Source organism: Eurytemora carolleeae, unplaced genomic scaffold (assembly GCF_000591075.1).
Source record: "Eurytemora carolleeae unplaced genomic scaffold, Eaff_2.0 scaffold1120, whole genome shotgun sequence".
In the NCBI taxonomy this organism is placed as follows: domain Eukaryota; kingdom Metazoa; phylum Arthropoda; class Copepoda; order Calanoida; family Temoridae; genus Eurytemora; species Eurytemora carolleeae.
In genome coordinates, this window is record NW_019397073.1 from 44,914 (window position 1) to 62,313 (window position 17,400).

The window sequence follows — 17,400 nt, forward strand, 5'->3', positions numbered from 1 at the left end:
AAATATAAGTTTTTATTTAAAACCGATTCAAATCCTTTCTTTTTATTTAATTTGAATCGGTGGTTCAAATTTGAACCGTAGTTTGTAGTTTATTGACCTAGCTCAAAATCATTAAAATAAAAGAATTAAAAAATCACTACTTTGCGTGAAAATTTGCTCATATAAAATAAATTATGCCATCCAGTGTTTGCAAATTATTTTTCGTTTAAAGAATAATTCAATTAATGATAAATCGGCTTTTTCTCTGGCCATAGTTTCCTTTGAAAAGTAACGAATAGCTAATAGCCTATTTGGTTCCCCCCTGAAATTACCCAAATTAGCGAACAGTTCCTTTAAAGAAGCATTCATCTAATGATTTTTACCAAAACAACTGAGTTACTGACTTAGCTGTAAATTGGTTAAACTTTAAAACTAATTTACTTAATTTATGATTTTTTAGCCACTAATGAACTTAAGCATGAGATTGTTATACAATACAATAAAATGCAATGCCATTATTAAGATGATATAAATTTTAAATCAAATACAAGGAACACTTTGGCTTACAAGGGACTGTTAGATGTACTGTCAAATGACATTGATAGAGATCTCAAGGATAGAGATTCATCTCGGATTGATAACTGTACCCTCAACACGTTATTTCGGATTGATAACTGTACCATCAACACGTTATTTCGGATTGATAACTGTACCCTCAATACGTTATCTCGGATTGATAACTGTACCCTCAACACGTTATTTCGGATTGATAACTGTACCATCAACACGTTATTTCGGATTGATAACTGTACCCTCAATACGTTATCTCGGATTGATAACTGTACCCTCAACACGTTATCTCGGATTGATAACTGTACCCTCAACACGTTATCTCGGATTGATAACTGTACACTCAACACGTTATCTCGGATTGATAACTGTACCCTCAACATGTTATCTCGGATTGATAACTGCACCCTCAACACGTTATCTAGGATTGATAACTGCACCCTCAACACGCTATTGCGGATAAGAATGAAACAAACATTTAAGTTTTGTTTTTGAAAATGGAAAAATTGCATATTTTTAATAGCGGTTTATCTACAAAAGCGATTTTCTACTTCAGAAAAAATGGAGAAATCATGAGAATTAATCACTTTTCTAGCTAGAAAAGCGACAATATTTTCCACATAATTGATCAGGTTAAGGTAAAAAATAAACGTGAATTAATTTTTTACATCTTTACCCTTTAAACCTTTGTCTGACTATATATATAGTAGCCTTTTTTTCCTACCTAAAAATTGGTAATTATCAATTATAATTCTCTGTATAAATGACTTGTGCATTCGAAGTCAATTGAGAGAAATACAAAAATCCTGACAGAGAAAACGCTGATATCTTCCTCATTAGGAATGTAACTTACATCTGCTGTCAAATAAAGATAAAAAATCTTAAAGGGAGTTACCGGCAATATTATGAAGTTGAACTGAAAATGTAGTATTGTCGAACAATTTTTTAGGATTCATTTGAATGATGTTTAAAATACTGAGTTTGAGCAAAGATTCAACGTTCAAAATCATTCGTTTGGACGGTTACGTTTTGAGAATCAATTTTTTAAAATAATTAGATAACGAACGCCAAAAAATGTAAAAAAAACTACTGTAAATTAATTACATTTTTAGAAACGTATTTCTCAATAGAACTTTCCTCAATACATCAATGTTAGAATCAATTTTTTTTTCATCATTTTATTGAATCTTAACTTTTAAATAAAAGAAAAACTCCATTGTCTCTGCTATGCATATACTTTGATGTCTGGCTGTTTGTCCGTTTGTAACCAATAAACGACAAAACGACTGAAACGATCGAGCCCAAAATTTGTGTGGGACCCCAGGTAAGTTTTATAGATGCTAACATTATACAAATAGGTGTCCAAAAATTTGAAATTGAGATATCGTAAAGCCTAAATATTTCAAGCTATAAATTCGGTTCATCTAATAATTTAAGTATGCAATATCAAAGGTCCACAACATCAGGTTGCAAAGATATATAAATTAGAAAATTTTATTTTTTGACAAAGGCTAATTATTCCTTTACAGTTACTTATAAATATATTATAAATATAAAAGATCAAATTACACTCTCGTACTGCTGTGTACTAAAGGGTTGTTGCTAGTTAGTAAACAATGATTAGGATAGATCCTGTTTCCTAATTAAAGAGACAATCTTGGTCACATGATTAGTAGCCATTCCCCGAACCAAGGATTTAATGCAAGGAAAGTTATTTCAGAAGTGTACGCATCTTTTGTACTCCAGTGTACTGTCTCTGGGCGGTAATGTAAACACAAGACAGATGTCGAGAAGCCTGACATGGGATCCATCTCTCACATAAAAAATCAATGAAATATTCTGGTCATGGGAAACTATTGTGTGAATTATCAAAATTTTCAAAATTTAATGCTTTTAACCTCCTCGGATAGTAAACGAACACTGATGCATCTATTTTTGTTTACAAATTCCGCCCAAAGAGAACTGGTTTCAAAATGTACGCAGAGTATACGCGACAGCTATTAACTTTCCTTGCATTACATCCTTGCTCCGATCCTCGCATAAACATTGAAAACAACGTTTTTATGGAGTTTAAACGTAAATTCAATTGACCCTCCTTGCACGCAGAGATGACAATTCCCTGATTCACAACGGTACCCTTGAAAGTTAAAACCTAAATCTGATTGAAATTGTTAAAGATATTGTCGTTTTTCTTACTCAAAAAGTGTTATTTCTAACTTCTCTATAGTTTCTTTATACAAGCAAGAAATGCTCAAGTCACTTTCAGATAAACTTCAAATACAAATAAACAGTTTAAAGAACCAAAAACATTGATATCTAGTTGTTTGCATGGAGGGTTACTTAAAACTACGCACACTCCCTTTAATCAATTATACGCACACTCCCTTTAATCAATTATACGCACACTCCCTTTAATCAATTTTACGCACACTCCCTTTAATCAATTTTTATCCTTTCACGGTTTCTGCCACAAACACATATTTTCTTTGCCACCTGAATATATACATTTTTGATATATTAAACTTAGACTATTTGATTTAATAGAATTTATTTAAATTTAAATTATCAAAGGTTAACTTTTTCGGTTTCCAAAGATATAGGGATAAAGAAATTAGAGTTTTTTAGGCAATGCTTTGCTATTTGAGTGCACCAGGCAGAAAGCTTTATAAGAATTTCAGGTGTTATTTATTAAATTATACTTTGTTATGAACATTAGCGAGATAAAGAACAAAGTTATGTCCGACATAACTATTATAACACTGTTATTTTGGTTCGCAGTGTTATAAAGTTCTGGATAGAAATTTTCTCTTTATCGAGAAAGTTCAAAACTTTGAAACAAAGGAGAAGTCAAAATATCAAGTTGATTTCCATTTTCTTTTATTTCAATTGAAAAAATATTTTGGAACTATCCTAAATATTTTGGAATAAATCCGGGAACCAATCAAACCTTTATAGCACACGTGCTACAATATACAGCTAATTTAACATTACAGCAAGATGATTACAAAATAGCACGTTTATTATGAAATTCACGATGAAGTGAGAAATGATAAGGTACACAATAGTTGCATAAAAATCTTTATAAGAAATCGTCCCAAAATAATACAACTTAATTAACATTATAGCATCGCGATGATTACTTTATAGCACGTGTATACTGACAATTACCACAAAGTGACCATGAGTTATAAAATACACAATAGTTTTATAAAAAAAAACATGATTATCTGAGGGTTTACCTGTGTAAATAGTTTTTGACATTCCTCATTGGTAAAAATCACCAATCCAGAACGTTCTAGAAGAACGTTGGACAGTGCTCGAATCTGTTTTGTACTTCCCCATCTAAGAGAAATCAAATCATGTGACGGTTTACCAATAAAGGAGAAAACGACTTCACGGAAGTCATTCCCCCCCCCCCCCATAATACCCATGGATTTCCTTCAAACAATGTTAGGCAATTTGATCGAGCTGTTTGGCCAGCTATAGCTAACATATATATCTATATATATAAGCGCAAAGAGATTTTATCTTTAATTTATGGTTTCCATAGCCTTAAACTTTTTGCTTACTTTGCCAAATTCTTTAGTAGACCTCTGAAGACTATTTGAATATTAAATGATCAAATAAGGACTTCAGATGGACGGAACGGATTACAAAAGCTTTATGTCGCATTAAAGTGTCATCCTTACTAAGCTGGGTAACACTTTGTTATACTGTGACTCGGCATTTTATAAAGTTCCAAACCGTACTCATGTTCCAAACCATTCTTATGTTCCAAACCGTAATTATGTTCCAAACCGTGCTTATGTTCCAAACTGTGCTTATGTTCCAAACTGTGCGTATGTTCCAAACCGTGAATATGTTCCAAACCGTGCTTATGTTCCAAACCGTGCTTATGTTCCAAACTGTGCTTATGTTCCAAACCGTGCTTATGTTCCAAACCGTGCTTATGTTCCAAACCGTTCTTATGTTCCAAACAATGCGTATGTTCCAAACCGTGCTTATGTTCCAAACCGTGCTTATGTTCCAAACCGTGCTTATGTTCCAAACTGTGCTTATGTTCCAAACCGTGCTTATGTTTCAAACCGTGCTTATGTTCCAAACTGTGCTTATGTTCCAAACTGTGCTTATGTTCCAAACTGTGCTTATGTTCCAAACCGTGAATATGTTCCAAACCGTGCTTATGTTCCAAACCGTGCTTATGTTCCAAACTCTGCTTATGTTCCAAACCGTGCTTTTGTTCCAAACCGTGCTCATGTTCCAAACCGTGCTTATGTTCCAAACCGTTCTTATGTTCCAAACTGTGCTTATGTTCCAAACCGTACTTATGTTCCAAACCGTGCTTATGTTCCAAACCATGCTTATGTTCCAAACCGTTCTTATGTTCCAAACAATGCGTATGTTCCAAACCGTGCTTATGTTCCAAACCGTGCTTATGTTTCAAACCGTGCTTATGTTCCAAACCGTGCTTATGTTCCAAACTGTGCTTATGTTCCAAACCGTCCTTATGTTCCAAACCGTGCTTATGTTCCAAACTGTGCTTATGTTCCAAACTGTGCTTAATTTCCAAACCTTGCTTATGTTCCAAACTGTGCTTATGTTCCAAACCATGCTTATGTTCCAAATAACAAAATCAAAATCGAAGGTCTACGAAATTATGTTGCAAAGAAATGAGGGTTTCTATTTTTAGTTCTTTCAAATCCAATATTTGTCAAAACAGCTATTTTTTATTAAATTTTTTTAAAAACATTTTTTATCTTTTGTACACACATTCAAATCAACATAATTTCAAGTACCGAATTTTTAACCAGCCAGAGAAAGCTGTCCAGTACAATTGCAAGCAAGAGGAACCGGGACCGTCCGCCAAATGAGTGAAATTTATATGCTGTATTAATATTATTTCGGGACAACAAAATTTACTGAAATTTTTCTTTTGTATCAAACCCCATTTAAATTACCGAATACAATCCAATTTCCAGAATTGAATATGCAAAACAGTGCATAAACTCTTCAACAGAAGTAAAATAGTTTTTATAAGTTTTCAAGAAAACTGTTAACGGATTTTTGAATAAATGGGATATATACAACTATTTCTTTTTACACTATGGAGGTTTGACCCGTTCTATAAAAACATATAACTAGATTTTGAAAGAAACTGATTAGTGATTACTCGCCACAAACTTTATCTTTCTAATTCCTTGATCTGTGCAACCTGATAAGTAATCTGTTTCTTTCTTAATAATGTTTTTATATTTACCCTATAATAGTCCCAGAGGTTTGTGTGAAATCAAGATTTGCTTGAGGTAGGCAGATAGTTCTGTAGATTCTAAATTATATAATACTAGATGGAGGCAGATAGTTCTGTAGATTCTAAATTATATAATACTAGATGGAGGCAGATAGTTCTGTAGATGCTAAATTATATAATACTAGATGGAGGCAGATAGTTCTGTAGATTCTAAATTATATAATACTAACTGGAGTGTCCGGCATCGCCCGTGGAATTATTAAAAATCGAATTTAATAAAAAAAACCGATTTTTGAGAAAAAAAAATATTTCGAATATGTTTAGCCGGGGTACTGAAAGGGTTCCCTCAAAAAAATGTCAGTTCATTCGATCCAACTCACGTCAAACTAATGTAAAATATTCTATTTTTTTAATTAAAACTTATCTAAAAGCTATTGAGAAGAACAAAATTTGAAATATTTAAATTTAACCGAATAAATTTGCTGTTCTCATACTATCTATATAAGAGGAGCTACGAGGTCACAATGTCGCCCCAGTAAGGTCGAATAAAGGAATTGAGTCTTTGTCACAAACTCAAATTTTCTAATCCCTATATATATGGAACTTGATGTTGTAGACTTTTAATATTTCAAACTAAGATAATTTGATGCAAAAGAATTCATAGTTTGAAATATCTAAGGTCTAGGACATGGGTTGCACAGATATAGGAATTAGAAAATCAGAGCTTGTGTCAAAGACTCAATTCCTTTATACATTCAAACAAATTTATATGAGCTAAGAGCTTTATCGTGAAGAAGAAGAAGATTAATATTTTACAATCTTTAAACAATCCAGGGTTTGCCTAAGGTTGGAAATGGGTTTTGTAGATTCTAAAGTATTTATCAACAATTCAAAGTTTGCTCGAGGGAGGCAATGGGTTTTGTAGATTTTAAAAATATATGATTTTATAATAAATAATCTTTAAACATTTCAAGATTTGGTTTTCTTAAGGTATGCTAAATATATAATTTAATAATGAATATCTTTAATTATATATTTAATAATTTTTAATCTTTAAACAATGCAAGGTTTGTTTAAGATAGGAAAAGGGTTTTAAAATTCTAAAAATAAATATAAAACTAGTTTGGGAACCCTGCGTTGCCTAAGGTACTCATATTAACTCCCACCGTTTACCCGCACTTGGTCATAAATAACGATTTTAGCTATTTTCCATATAAAAGTGGACCCACTCAACTCATAACCAAGCTAAAAACATTCCCATGGTTCTTTCTAGTTCCCCAATCAAAATTTGAGGCAAATCGGTTAATGGGTTTAATGAGTATGATCAGACAAACAGAGATTACAACTTAATATTCTTCGAATATTTCCAATTATCTTTAATAATTTGAGCATATTTGTAAATATATGAGATTATGTCAGTTTACCTTTATAAAAGCTCATTTAATTTGATATTTTAACGGAATTTATTCTTTGCCACAAACTAGAATTTTCCCATCTCTAGATCTGTGAAACCTGATGGTGTAATCCATTGATTTTTTAAACTAAAACTATTTTATCTTACAGAATTGATACAGTTTAACCAAGAGATAGATAGAAAGATAAATGTTACCGCTATGCAATTTCTATTGGTTCAGAATAGACACCAAACACATGACTGAACCCTGATCAGGCGCTAATGGACTCGGCATACTATTGTACTATAAATATACCAAAATCCGAAATCTCAGTAATTGTAAAAATAAATATTAGCCATGAAATATGTGGAAACAGTTTTTAAGAGCTCTATATAATTATTCAATAAGAAAACTAAATATTTAGAAGTAAATATTTCCATTTAATGTTATAGCGCCGATTCAAGGATTTATCTCTAATTGGATAATAAGATAGATAGAAAGAGATAGATGTTACCGCCATGCAATTTCTATTGGTGAGAATAGACAACAAACACATGACTGTTCTGAGTTAAACAAAGTTAAAATATAAATTATCTACGACACAAGGTAGCAAAGATATAGGGATTAGAAAATTGGAGTTAGTTGCAAGAACCCAGTTCCTTTGAGATTCTAATTTAAAAGTGACACACATGTGACATAAACACAAACGTTTTTAAAAAATACATTTAAGCAATAAATTAAATTGTATTTATTTACAAATATTTTATACAATACATCAATACACACATATTGATTAAAACAAATCCTATATTTTCAACACTAATGAAATTGGTTATTTATATTTATATTTGGGGTAGAAGTGGAGGAGGGTTCAACGGAGATACAGTTTGTCGGAGAAGACCTTACAACAGGGGAAATTTGAGGGATATGGTTCACAGTTATGTGTTTAATGTAATATACACTAGGCTAAAAGTATTATGTAATATTGTGCATATACTATTATATGTTGTAACTCTTGTATGTTTAAAAAATTAGAAAACATTTATAAATTGTAACTGTTTGAAAATGAAGTATGGAATGGCATAAATCAACCTATATTGTGCGGATAATTTGTTATATGTTAGTTTTTTTTATTTATCTTTTTTCATCAGAACTCCAGTTATTCTTTTTATTCCAATCCATAAGAACATTTTTACATAGTATAAAATGTTAAAGAAATAAAAAAAGGAAGGAATTGTGACAATTTTGACAATTGTGACAATTTTGACAATTTTGACAATTGTGACAATTTTGACAATTTTGACAATTGTGACAATTTTGACAATTGTGACAATTTTGACAATTTTGACAATTTTAGGTAATCATAGAATTTCTTTCGAGTTTATCTTATTGTAGCAGTTTTTTTTCTATCTTAAAATGATCTAGATTTATCTCTCACGGGTAGCCGTAGTACATTTGAATTTCCGAGCCGGGTCAACCTTTACGTCCCAGTTTATACTGTATCGTCCGGACATTGGGTAAATAAAGCAGACACACAATATGACTAGCCGGTGCAACAAGGTTGACGCGGTCAGACTTTAGGTTGAATTTACTTTTACTAAAGGGTCAGAGGTGCGTGCTCTATTCCTGTTCCTGTCTCTACTGCATAAATCACACTTTTAGAAATCCGCAATTAAAAAGAAAGAAAAAAAAAATCAGACAATGGTGTAAAGAGTATCATTTAACAGTCTCTTTAACATATGAAAACTAGATATTTCTAAAAAACATAAAATAATAATAAAGTGATAATAAAATAATACTCAAAATCTAATAAAATTATACTAAAAATATAATAAAATAATACTAAAAATCTAATAAAATAATACTAAAGAAATATTTACTGATTCCTGAAGTATATCCAGGATGATTGAATATCTTCTCAACTCCAACATTTCTAAAAACAAAAAGTGTGTCTAGGCTTTTTAGTTTAGTAAACATCTATGTTATGTGTTGAAAAGTGCGCTGGTTCAATTTCCAGAAATGAAGGGGTCGGCGATGAAACATTTTTTTTTCTAAAATGCCGTTTCAAAATTAAGCCTGATATTCAAAAATATGCTAGGTCCTATTTTCGATGCTTTTTATCCACCCCTGAAACATTGGTTTAATATGCCCCCCCCCCCTACTGGCAGGTATGGGGGGGGGACATTTTGCTCTAAAATGCCTTTTTTACCTTCAAACGTACTCGAAATGCACTCAGTCCTTATCTCAAAGGTTTTCAAAAAAAATCAAATATCTTTATACGTCATTTATTTGGAAATTGTATCACTGGGACTGGGCAATTTATTCTATTTTGTTGTAAAAAAACATGAAAATAAAATTATAATTAACATTTTTACTTACATCGTGATTTGAGATTCTGATGTAGACGTTCTATCATGTTCCCCTAGTCTTACTTCAACATCTCCTGGAGCTAACAAAAAAAATTCTGCCAAATTAAACCTCCTAGGTATCTACATTTTAAATTTTTTTGTAGTTTTTAATTAAGAAAATAGCTTCATTTTTCTGAAAATACATGACCGATGGCCGAAATTAAAGAATTTGAGCGGCGGGTTAAATTTAAGCCGCGGTTTAAATATGGTTGGTTCCACTTAAAATTGTATCAAATGTTTTAAGATTTAAGCCGGCGCTTAATTAAACCGGGTTTTGGCGGATTTAAACCGCGGCTCAAATTCTTTAAATTCCATCTAAAATTTATTAATTTTTGATAGTTAAATTTTGAACCGCCGATTCAAAGTCAAAGATTAAGGAAGAATTTGAATCCGAGATTCCATTTGAACCGACGGTGCGCAATTCAAATTCATTAAAATTTGAAATTGATATGAATTAAGATTTCAAGCTAAGATTATTTCACCTAACAGAATTCATAGTTTGAAATATCTAAGATTTTCGACATTGACTTGAACAGATGTAAAGTATAAGAAAAGCAGACTTTGTGACAACGACTAAATTCCTTTTGGATTATGCTGAAAAAAAGTGAATAATTTGTTGATAAACCGTTAAAAGTTTCCTTAATGACACATTTAAAACGGTTGCTGATCAATAATTACATTAACTTTCTACCATCATTTTGAAAATTCAAAAAAAAAAAATCTTGATATTGAAATAGTTTTATTATGAAAAAAAGAGGAAAAGAAAAAAGATTTTAAGTTAAAAAACATTAACCTTAAAATTTCAGCTAAAAAAATGTAAAACTACCTTTTTGTGAGCAATGAGCTGCAGTAACTACCCATCTGCTTGAAATAAGACTACCTCCACAGAAGAAAGCTTGCACAGAAGCAGTTTTAAATCTTAAGAATGCCATCCAAGGGTACTCATTCACCTTCGGTTAAAGGAGCTGTAAGCGTAATTTCAAGTGGTACTCCATACCTGATTCACAACGGTACCCTTGAAACCTTTATCTGATCAATAATGTGGAAGATATTGTTGTTTCTTGAGTTTTTATTTTTTCACAATCCTACAGTAGATATTCGCAAGTAACTTTTGTAGAGAAACCCCAATTGAAATAAAAAGTTTTAAAAATATTAAAAATTCTTGATCTGAAAAATCTTTTAAGGGTATTACTGTGAATCGGAAATTGTCCCTTTTTATAAAATAAGAAGAAAGCTGTTGAAAAAACTGATTTACATAATTTCTTACATCCTGAAGCTAGGAAGGGGGGGGGGTTAAGGCACGGAATAATGCTTCACTTTTTAAAATAAAGAAGTGAATTCTTTATAATCTCTAAACTTTTGCAGCCTGATGGTGTAAACCTTTGATATTTCAAAACTAGATTATTTGATCTATGAGAAAATTTAAGCTTGTGGCAACAACTCAGTTCTTTTGTAGTCCTTCATACCTACATTGAAACTGTATCCTTGCCACAAACTCTCATTTTCTAACCCCTATGGTTTTAAACCAGATTTGGGGAACCTTAAATATTTTATTTTTTTTTATCTTACTGAATTTAAGTTTAAATAATGTATAGGAATTAGACCATTTGCCACTGTTAAGTATTTTCTTTATGGGGGGGGGGGGTTACCATCGCAGAGGTTCAATGTCACAATTTTAGGAGGCGGGTGCCCCCCCCCCCTACAACGTACATAAATATGATGTATAAGTCTCTTCTTCAAGGCCAAGAGTAATTGTTTTCATATTTATTATTATTTGGTGATTTGTAACATATATTATTGCATGAAAATATTAGCCGGCTGACATTTTAATTATACTGATTAAGGATTCTAAATTATTTGCATTATTTCAAAAACAAATAAATCATATTATTAAACTTATTGAACAAGACACAGATGTGTAATATATTAATACAAACATGTATTATTATAAGAGGATATGTACTGCAGGGGGGGGACGGATTAGTAAAATTTATGGTTTCCAATGGGTGCTGATTAGGGTTTCCATTCGCAAAACTTTTGCGCAATTTTTGCGGAACGAAACGCAAAATTTTTCTTTCTTTGCGCATCAGTTTTGCGCGAAAAAACAACAATTTGCGCAATCATTCGCAAAAGTCATTTCGCGCAAAATTGCCCTATTCCGCTTTTGCGAAACTCAAGTTTTGCGCAATTCCGCAACTAGAGTTTTGCGCAATTCCGCAATTTCGTAAAAATCAAACGGTTGGTGACGGTGTGTGTTTCTTAGAATTCAATTCTGGAAAAATCTTGTTTTGGAATGTCTTCCTANATTTCTGGTACGACTTTGTGACCTTGTTGTTACTTAAATTATTACTTTAAATCTACATGTAAGAGAAACATAGGCAGCCGTAGTACTTTTAAATTTCCGAGCCGGGTCAACCTTTCCGGTCCCAGTTTGTACTGTACCTAGCTCTATAGACAGGACTAGCTGGTGCAAAAAGGTTGACGTGGTCAGACTCTATGCTTCATATAAGTTGAATTTACTTTTACTAAAAGGGCAGATTTGCGTGGAAACTGAGTTTTTGCGTTAATACCAAATTTTCAAATACCAATATCTTAACAACTTGATGGTTCAAACTTAGATTATTTGATCTAACAGAAATCATTGTTTGAAATATCGAAGGTCTTCAATTATAGGTTGTACAGATAGGGATTAGAAATTCAGAGTTTGTGGGGAAAACTCAATTCCTTTCTTGTTAACATGTTAGAAAATTATGATATTCTGAAAAAAAATTACGAGATGATTATTCCGGATTATCGTCCCATGAACTTGTTCAGCATGTCACACCTAGCTCTGTGCAACATCTATATATGGGGTAGATAAATTTGAAAATCAGTAAAAAAAAGTTCTGCCTTTTATTGCGTTTGACGTTTTTACCAGCTTCAGGAAAAGTTCCGGAACCAAATTGGTCTTGAAATTATTGAATCCTAAATTTTTAAAAAATATTTGTAAGATTACCTCCGTTTCTAAACCTCCTACAATTTTCCCATTGTCATTCGGTAAACCACACACTGTAAATAAAAATAGTTTTAATAATTTTTATGTGTGGGTTTTTATAAAGTTTTTTTTTTTGCAAGGGAATTTAATATCTATAACAATTCATTGCTTTTTGATCTTTAAGATTTGAGTATTTTCGCGTTTTGTGTCATGAAATATTTCTTTCATGGATGTTTTTATTTCTTGTTTTATCGTATTTTTTCGTAATTTATTTTTGAAAGTCAAGTAACTTTTAATATATATACATTTTGCATGTATATCTGTTTATTTGTAACCGATTAACGTCTAAACGGCTGAACCGATCGGGATTAATTTTTTTGTGGGACCTTACACAATCCTAAGGGAAGGTTTATGGATGATGAGAATTTTAAAGATTTGCCTTAATAAAAATTCGATTTTCAAAAAGATTTGAAAATCCACGATAACATATTATTAAATCCGCAAACTTTTGTGTTATGTTTTATAATATATGCAACAGAGAAAATGTTCACAGATAAAGCAACACATAAAAATTGAAATAGAAGAAAAACGAGATGAGTGTCATGAAAGCCTGGTTTAAAAAAATTTAAGTAATTTATAATTTTATGTAAAATTCATTTAAACTGCAACAGATATCAAAGAAAGCAAATTTTAGCTTTTATACTTTTTATTTCTTAAAAGTCTGTTTTTCGACTAACTCTACGGCTGAAGAGTAAAAATATTTGATATTTTTTATTATTTAACATTTAGAATAATATAATACTGATTGCATGGCAATATAATTTATTGAACAGTAAACCATGTTGTTTGTTTTTCGAAAGCCATGACGTATGATGATTAAAATTAACGATAATAACAACGGAGACATTCTATTTCGAACTTTTCAATTTTAGAACCTATATCACAGTAAATGGTTCAGTCAGCGAGACTTATTTTTGAAAACCATTTTCCGCCATAATAGAAGATCAAACTTATATATTTAAATATCTATAATCGAGAGATGTTGATTAATTAGATTAATATATGAGTTACGTTATAGATTTAACGGTTCTGTCAATATATCAGAGAGCTGTGACTTTCGATCAGAATTTGACCAATTATACATAATATTTTAGCATTTTCTCTTAAATACTTTTTTGTTCGCATAAACATTTTGAATGAAAAAGTATAAAATAAACAAATCCGTAAGTTTAAAGATTGTTAATTTTGATTTCAAATAAATGAAACCGAATGCTTCTCACTCTGGTTAGTCCGGGGTGGAGTGAAAATAACACAGACTCCGTTGTGGTTGATTAGGTCGTTTTCCCTTATATATGCTTTGAGGGTCAAAATTTGGCGTAATGAAAGAATATCGAATATTTGCTGCATATTTTTTTTATAAATATTTGTCTTTCTTATAGTATGTCAAATTTTGACCTTGACAACAACAACCAAATAACGGTCCAAACATGATGAAAAAACTAGAATTTTCATGAAATCAAACAGATCTCATATGTAAATTTACGCAAATCAATTGAGAAACTTGGAGGAAGTCGGATTACACTTTTTTAATATGTTTTAGATGACATCTCTCCTTGTTGCAATATAAAATGTTTGAAATAGAATTCAATATTTCTTAAATAAACATGGAATTTTCGATATACTCAACGGAAATTGAAACCTTCTCAAGTTTAGGTTTACAAAGAATAGAATTTCCAATCCCTGCCCCCAATATACTCAAGTATTGACACTATTACTTCTGTTTATTCAGATTAAAATAAATGTTTTCTTATAAATAAAAAAAAATTCTTGCTCTTAAAGGGACTGTAAGCGTAATTTCGAGTGACCCTCTGTGCAAAGGTACAAAGCACTCCTGTATGCCGAGTCCATTAGCGCCTGATTCAATCAGGGTTTAGTCATGTTTTTGTTGTTTATTCAGAACCAAAAGAAATTGCTTGGCGTCATTATTCAAATTAGAAATAAATCTTAAAATCGGCGCTAGCAGTAAATGGAAATATTTAATACTACTTAAACTATAGTGATGGAACCCTGACAAGTTTTGTCTGATCAAGTATGAATTAGATATCCATGTTTTTGTTTCTTTAAACTTTTTAATTTCATTCGCTGTGCGAGTCAATTGCGCATTTCTTTCTTTAAAAAAAACAAGGATGAAATTATCAGAATTAAACACTTTTAGAGCCAGAAAAACGAGTAATCTTTCCTAATTTTTTAGATTAAGGTTTTAAAGGTATAGTTGTAAATCATTTCGATCTTTGCATGAAGGGTCACTTGAAATTATGCTGACTGTCCCTTTAATTTTATATATTTTAGTAACTTTGCAGACCTTTTATATATTTTCTTCTACGTCAACAATTTGCCTTAACAAAACAAAGCGGATATTTCCTTTTAAGGTTTTAACTAATTTTCAGTAAGCTTTTAAAACGTAAATGGGGGATTGGAAGTGTTGTGTGTTGCATATACATGAAAAAGAAAAGCGGAAGTTTCATTCATGTTTTTGAAGAATATGTGAATTTTTTTGGTGTACAAATCTGGTATTAAGAATATATATTCTGTTATATAATTCTGGTATTTAGAATATGTATTCTGGTAAATAGATCTGGTATTCAGAGTATAAATACAGGTATATAGATCTGGTATTAAAAGTATATATTCTGGTAAAAAGATCTGGTATTAAGAATATATTCTGGTAAATAGATCTGGTATTCAGAATATAAATACTGGTTTATAGATCTGGTAATGAGAATACATTCCGGGAAATAGATCTGGTATTGAGAATACATTCTGATACGTAGATCTGGTATTCAGAATATAAATACTGGTTTATAGATCTGGTAAAATATTTTCTGGTGAATAGATCTGGAATTGAGAATATATTTTGGTAAATAGATCTGGTATTCAGAGTATAAATACTGGTTTATAGATCTGGTATTAATAATATGTTCTGGTAATTAGATCCGGTATTAAGAATATATTCAGGTAAAAAGATCTGGTATTTAGAATATATTCTGGTAAAAAGATCTGGTATTAAGAATATATTCTGGTAAGTAGATCTGGTATTCAGAATATAAATACTGGTTTATAGATCTGGTAAAATATTTTCTGGTGAATAGATCTGGAATTGAGAATATATTTTGGTAAAAAGATCTGGTATTCAGAATATAAATACTGGTTTATAGATCTGGTAAAATATATTCTGGTAAATAGATCTGGTATTGAGAATATATTTTGGTAAATAGATCTGGTATTCAGAATATGTTCTGATAAATAGATCTGGTATTGAAAATATATTCTGGTAAATATATTACTATATATCAAATTATTAAAGTTAAAGTTATAACTCACCACAATCTAAAGGAAAGAACATGAGCAAAGATTTTATCACTATTTTTATTTTTAATCAAAAATAAATAATTTGTAATTTAAATTTATGAATATAATATATAAATGTTTACTAGAACATAAGATTTCTAATAATCCAGAACAAAAAATACAGTTTACAGGATCTTTCCATTTTTATGTTGAAATAAAATAAAAATAAAAATAATGATAAAATATAATGCACACAACATTTTCTCTGAAATATTTATGAGAACATATTATTTTTGGACTTTTATTTAATCAAGAAAATATAAAAAAAACATTAATTATCAAAATTGTATTTTAGATTTCACATTGTTGTAACACGGACTCTCAGATTTGGCCCAAAATCAAAAAATTATTTTATATTTCGATTTTATTGACGTTTTTTGAAACAATACGTTCGCATACGGAGTTCTTCAGAACTCTAAGATAAAGTCATCATATTTTGAAAATTATACATTTTCTTAGGGAATTTATTTTTTTCACAAACTCAAATTTTCTAATCCCTAAATCTTTGCAACCTGATGTTGTAAACCTTTCATATTTCAAACTCAGACTATTGGATTTTACAGAATTCATAGTTTGAAATATAAAAGGTCTATACGTAATAGGTATGGTTAAATCGTTTTGTAAATATATTTAAAATTCATGGAGCCTCTAAATAAAAATGAAATATTTTTTAACGATAAATATTATTTTTGCAACTGTTTCCCCATTCCCTGTGGAGGGTCGATTTTTAACTCTTGTTTTCAGAATTATATATATACTCTACTTTAATGTTAAGTATCTATAAAAAATAAAGTTTTTGCAGAATTCCTGGCTCATAAACATTTCATCTTGGAAGAAAAATGTTAATTTCCAATTGTTGTTCTGGTGCAGGGTTACCCACAAAGGATGAGACTTCAATTACACCCAAAAATTCATTGAACATGATGATCTGGAGGTTTAATTTTGTCTTCTGATTGTATATTATCTTTAAACGATGCAATACGTTATTAGACAAAAAACAAACAAGTTTACTGTTAGAGGAAATAAAAAATGAAAGAATAAATACTGGATAAATTCCGCACAGTCGTCTCTGAAGTCTAATTCTGTGTGGGTAATCTTGTATCCATGAAGCTATTATTTAGACAGGTGAGATTGAAACTGCAAAATTTAATTTTCTTTTTTTATTCCTTTAACTTTGAACAACTTGAACCACACGTTTGAACATGCTATTCGTAACTAACATTTGGAAAACTAAATTAGAACAAGTGGCCTTGAACAATTTAATAAAGGTGCAAATTGTAAAGAAAGGATCACAACTCACGTGTGTACTTTTAAAATTCTACTGTAAATATTTAAGAAATATTAAAACATGTATGTATCATCAACATCTTTTCTTCTTAACAATTTACAAAACAATTCTAAAATAATGGAACAGTTCAA

The 17,400-nt window shown here is 30.7% G+C and overlaps 1 protein-coding gene across 1 annotated transcript; it reads right to left on the minus strand.

The window, feature by feature from the left end:
• Window positions 1–8,033: 8,033 nt before the first annotated feature.
• On the minus strand, window positions 8,034–16,128 carry LOC111711625 (venom serine protease). The gene is made up of 6 exons (XM_023486015.1): window positions 15,955–16,128; window positions 12,595–12,647; window positions 10,426–10,549; window positions 9,571–9,640; window positions 9,057–9,124; window positions 8,034–8,092 (listed from the first exon to the last, which is right to left on the minus strand). Exons 1-6 carry the CDS (start codon window positions 15,974–15,976, stop codon window positions 8,034–8,036), a joined length of 396 nt encoding a protein of 131 aa, XP_023341783.1. The 5' UTR covers window positions 15,977–16,128.
• Between the last annotated feature and the right edge of the window lie 1,272 nt (window positions 16,129–17,400).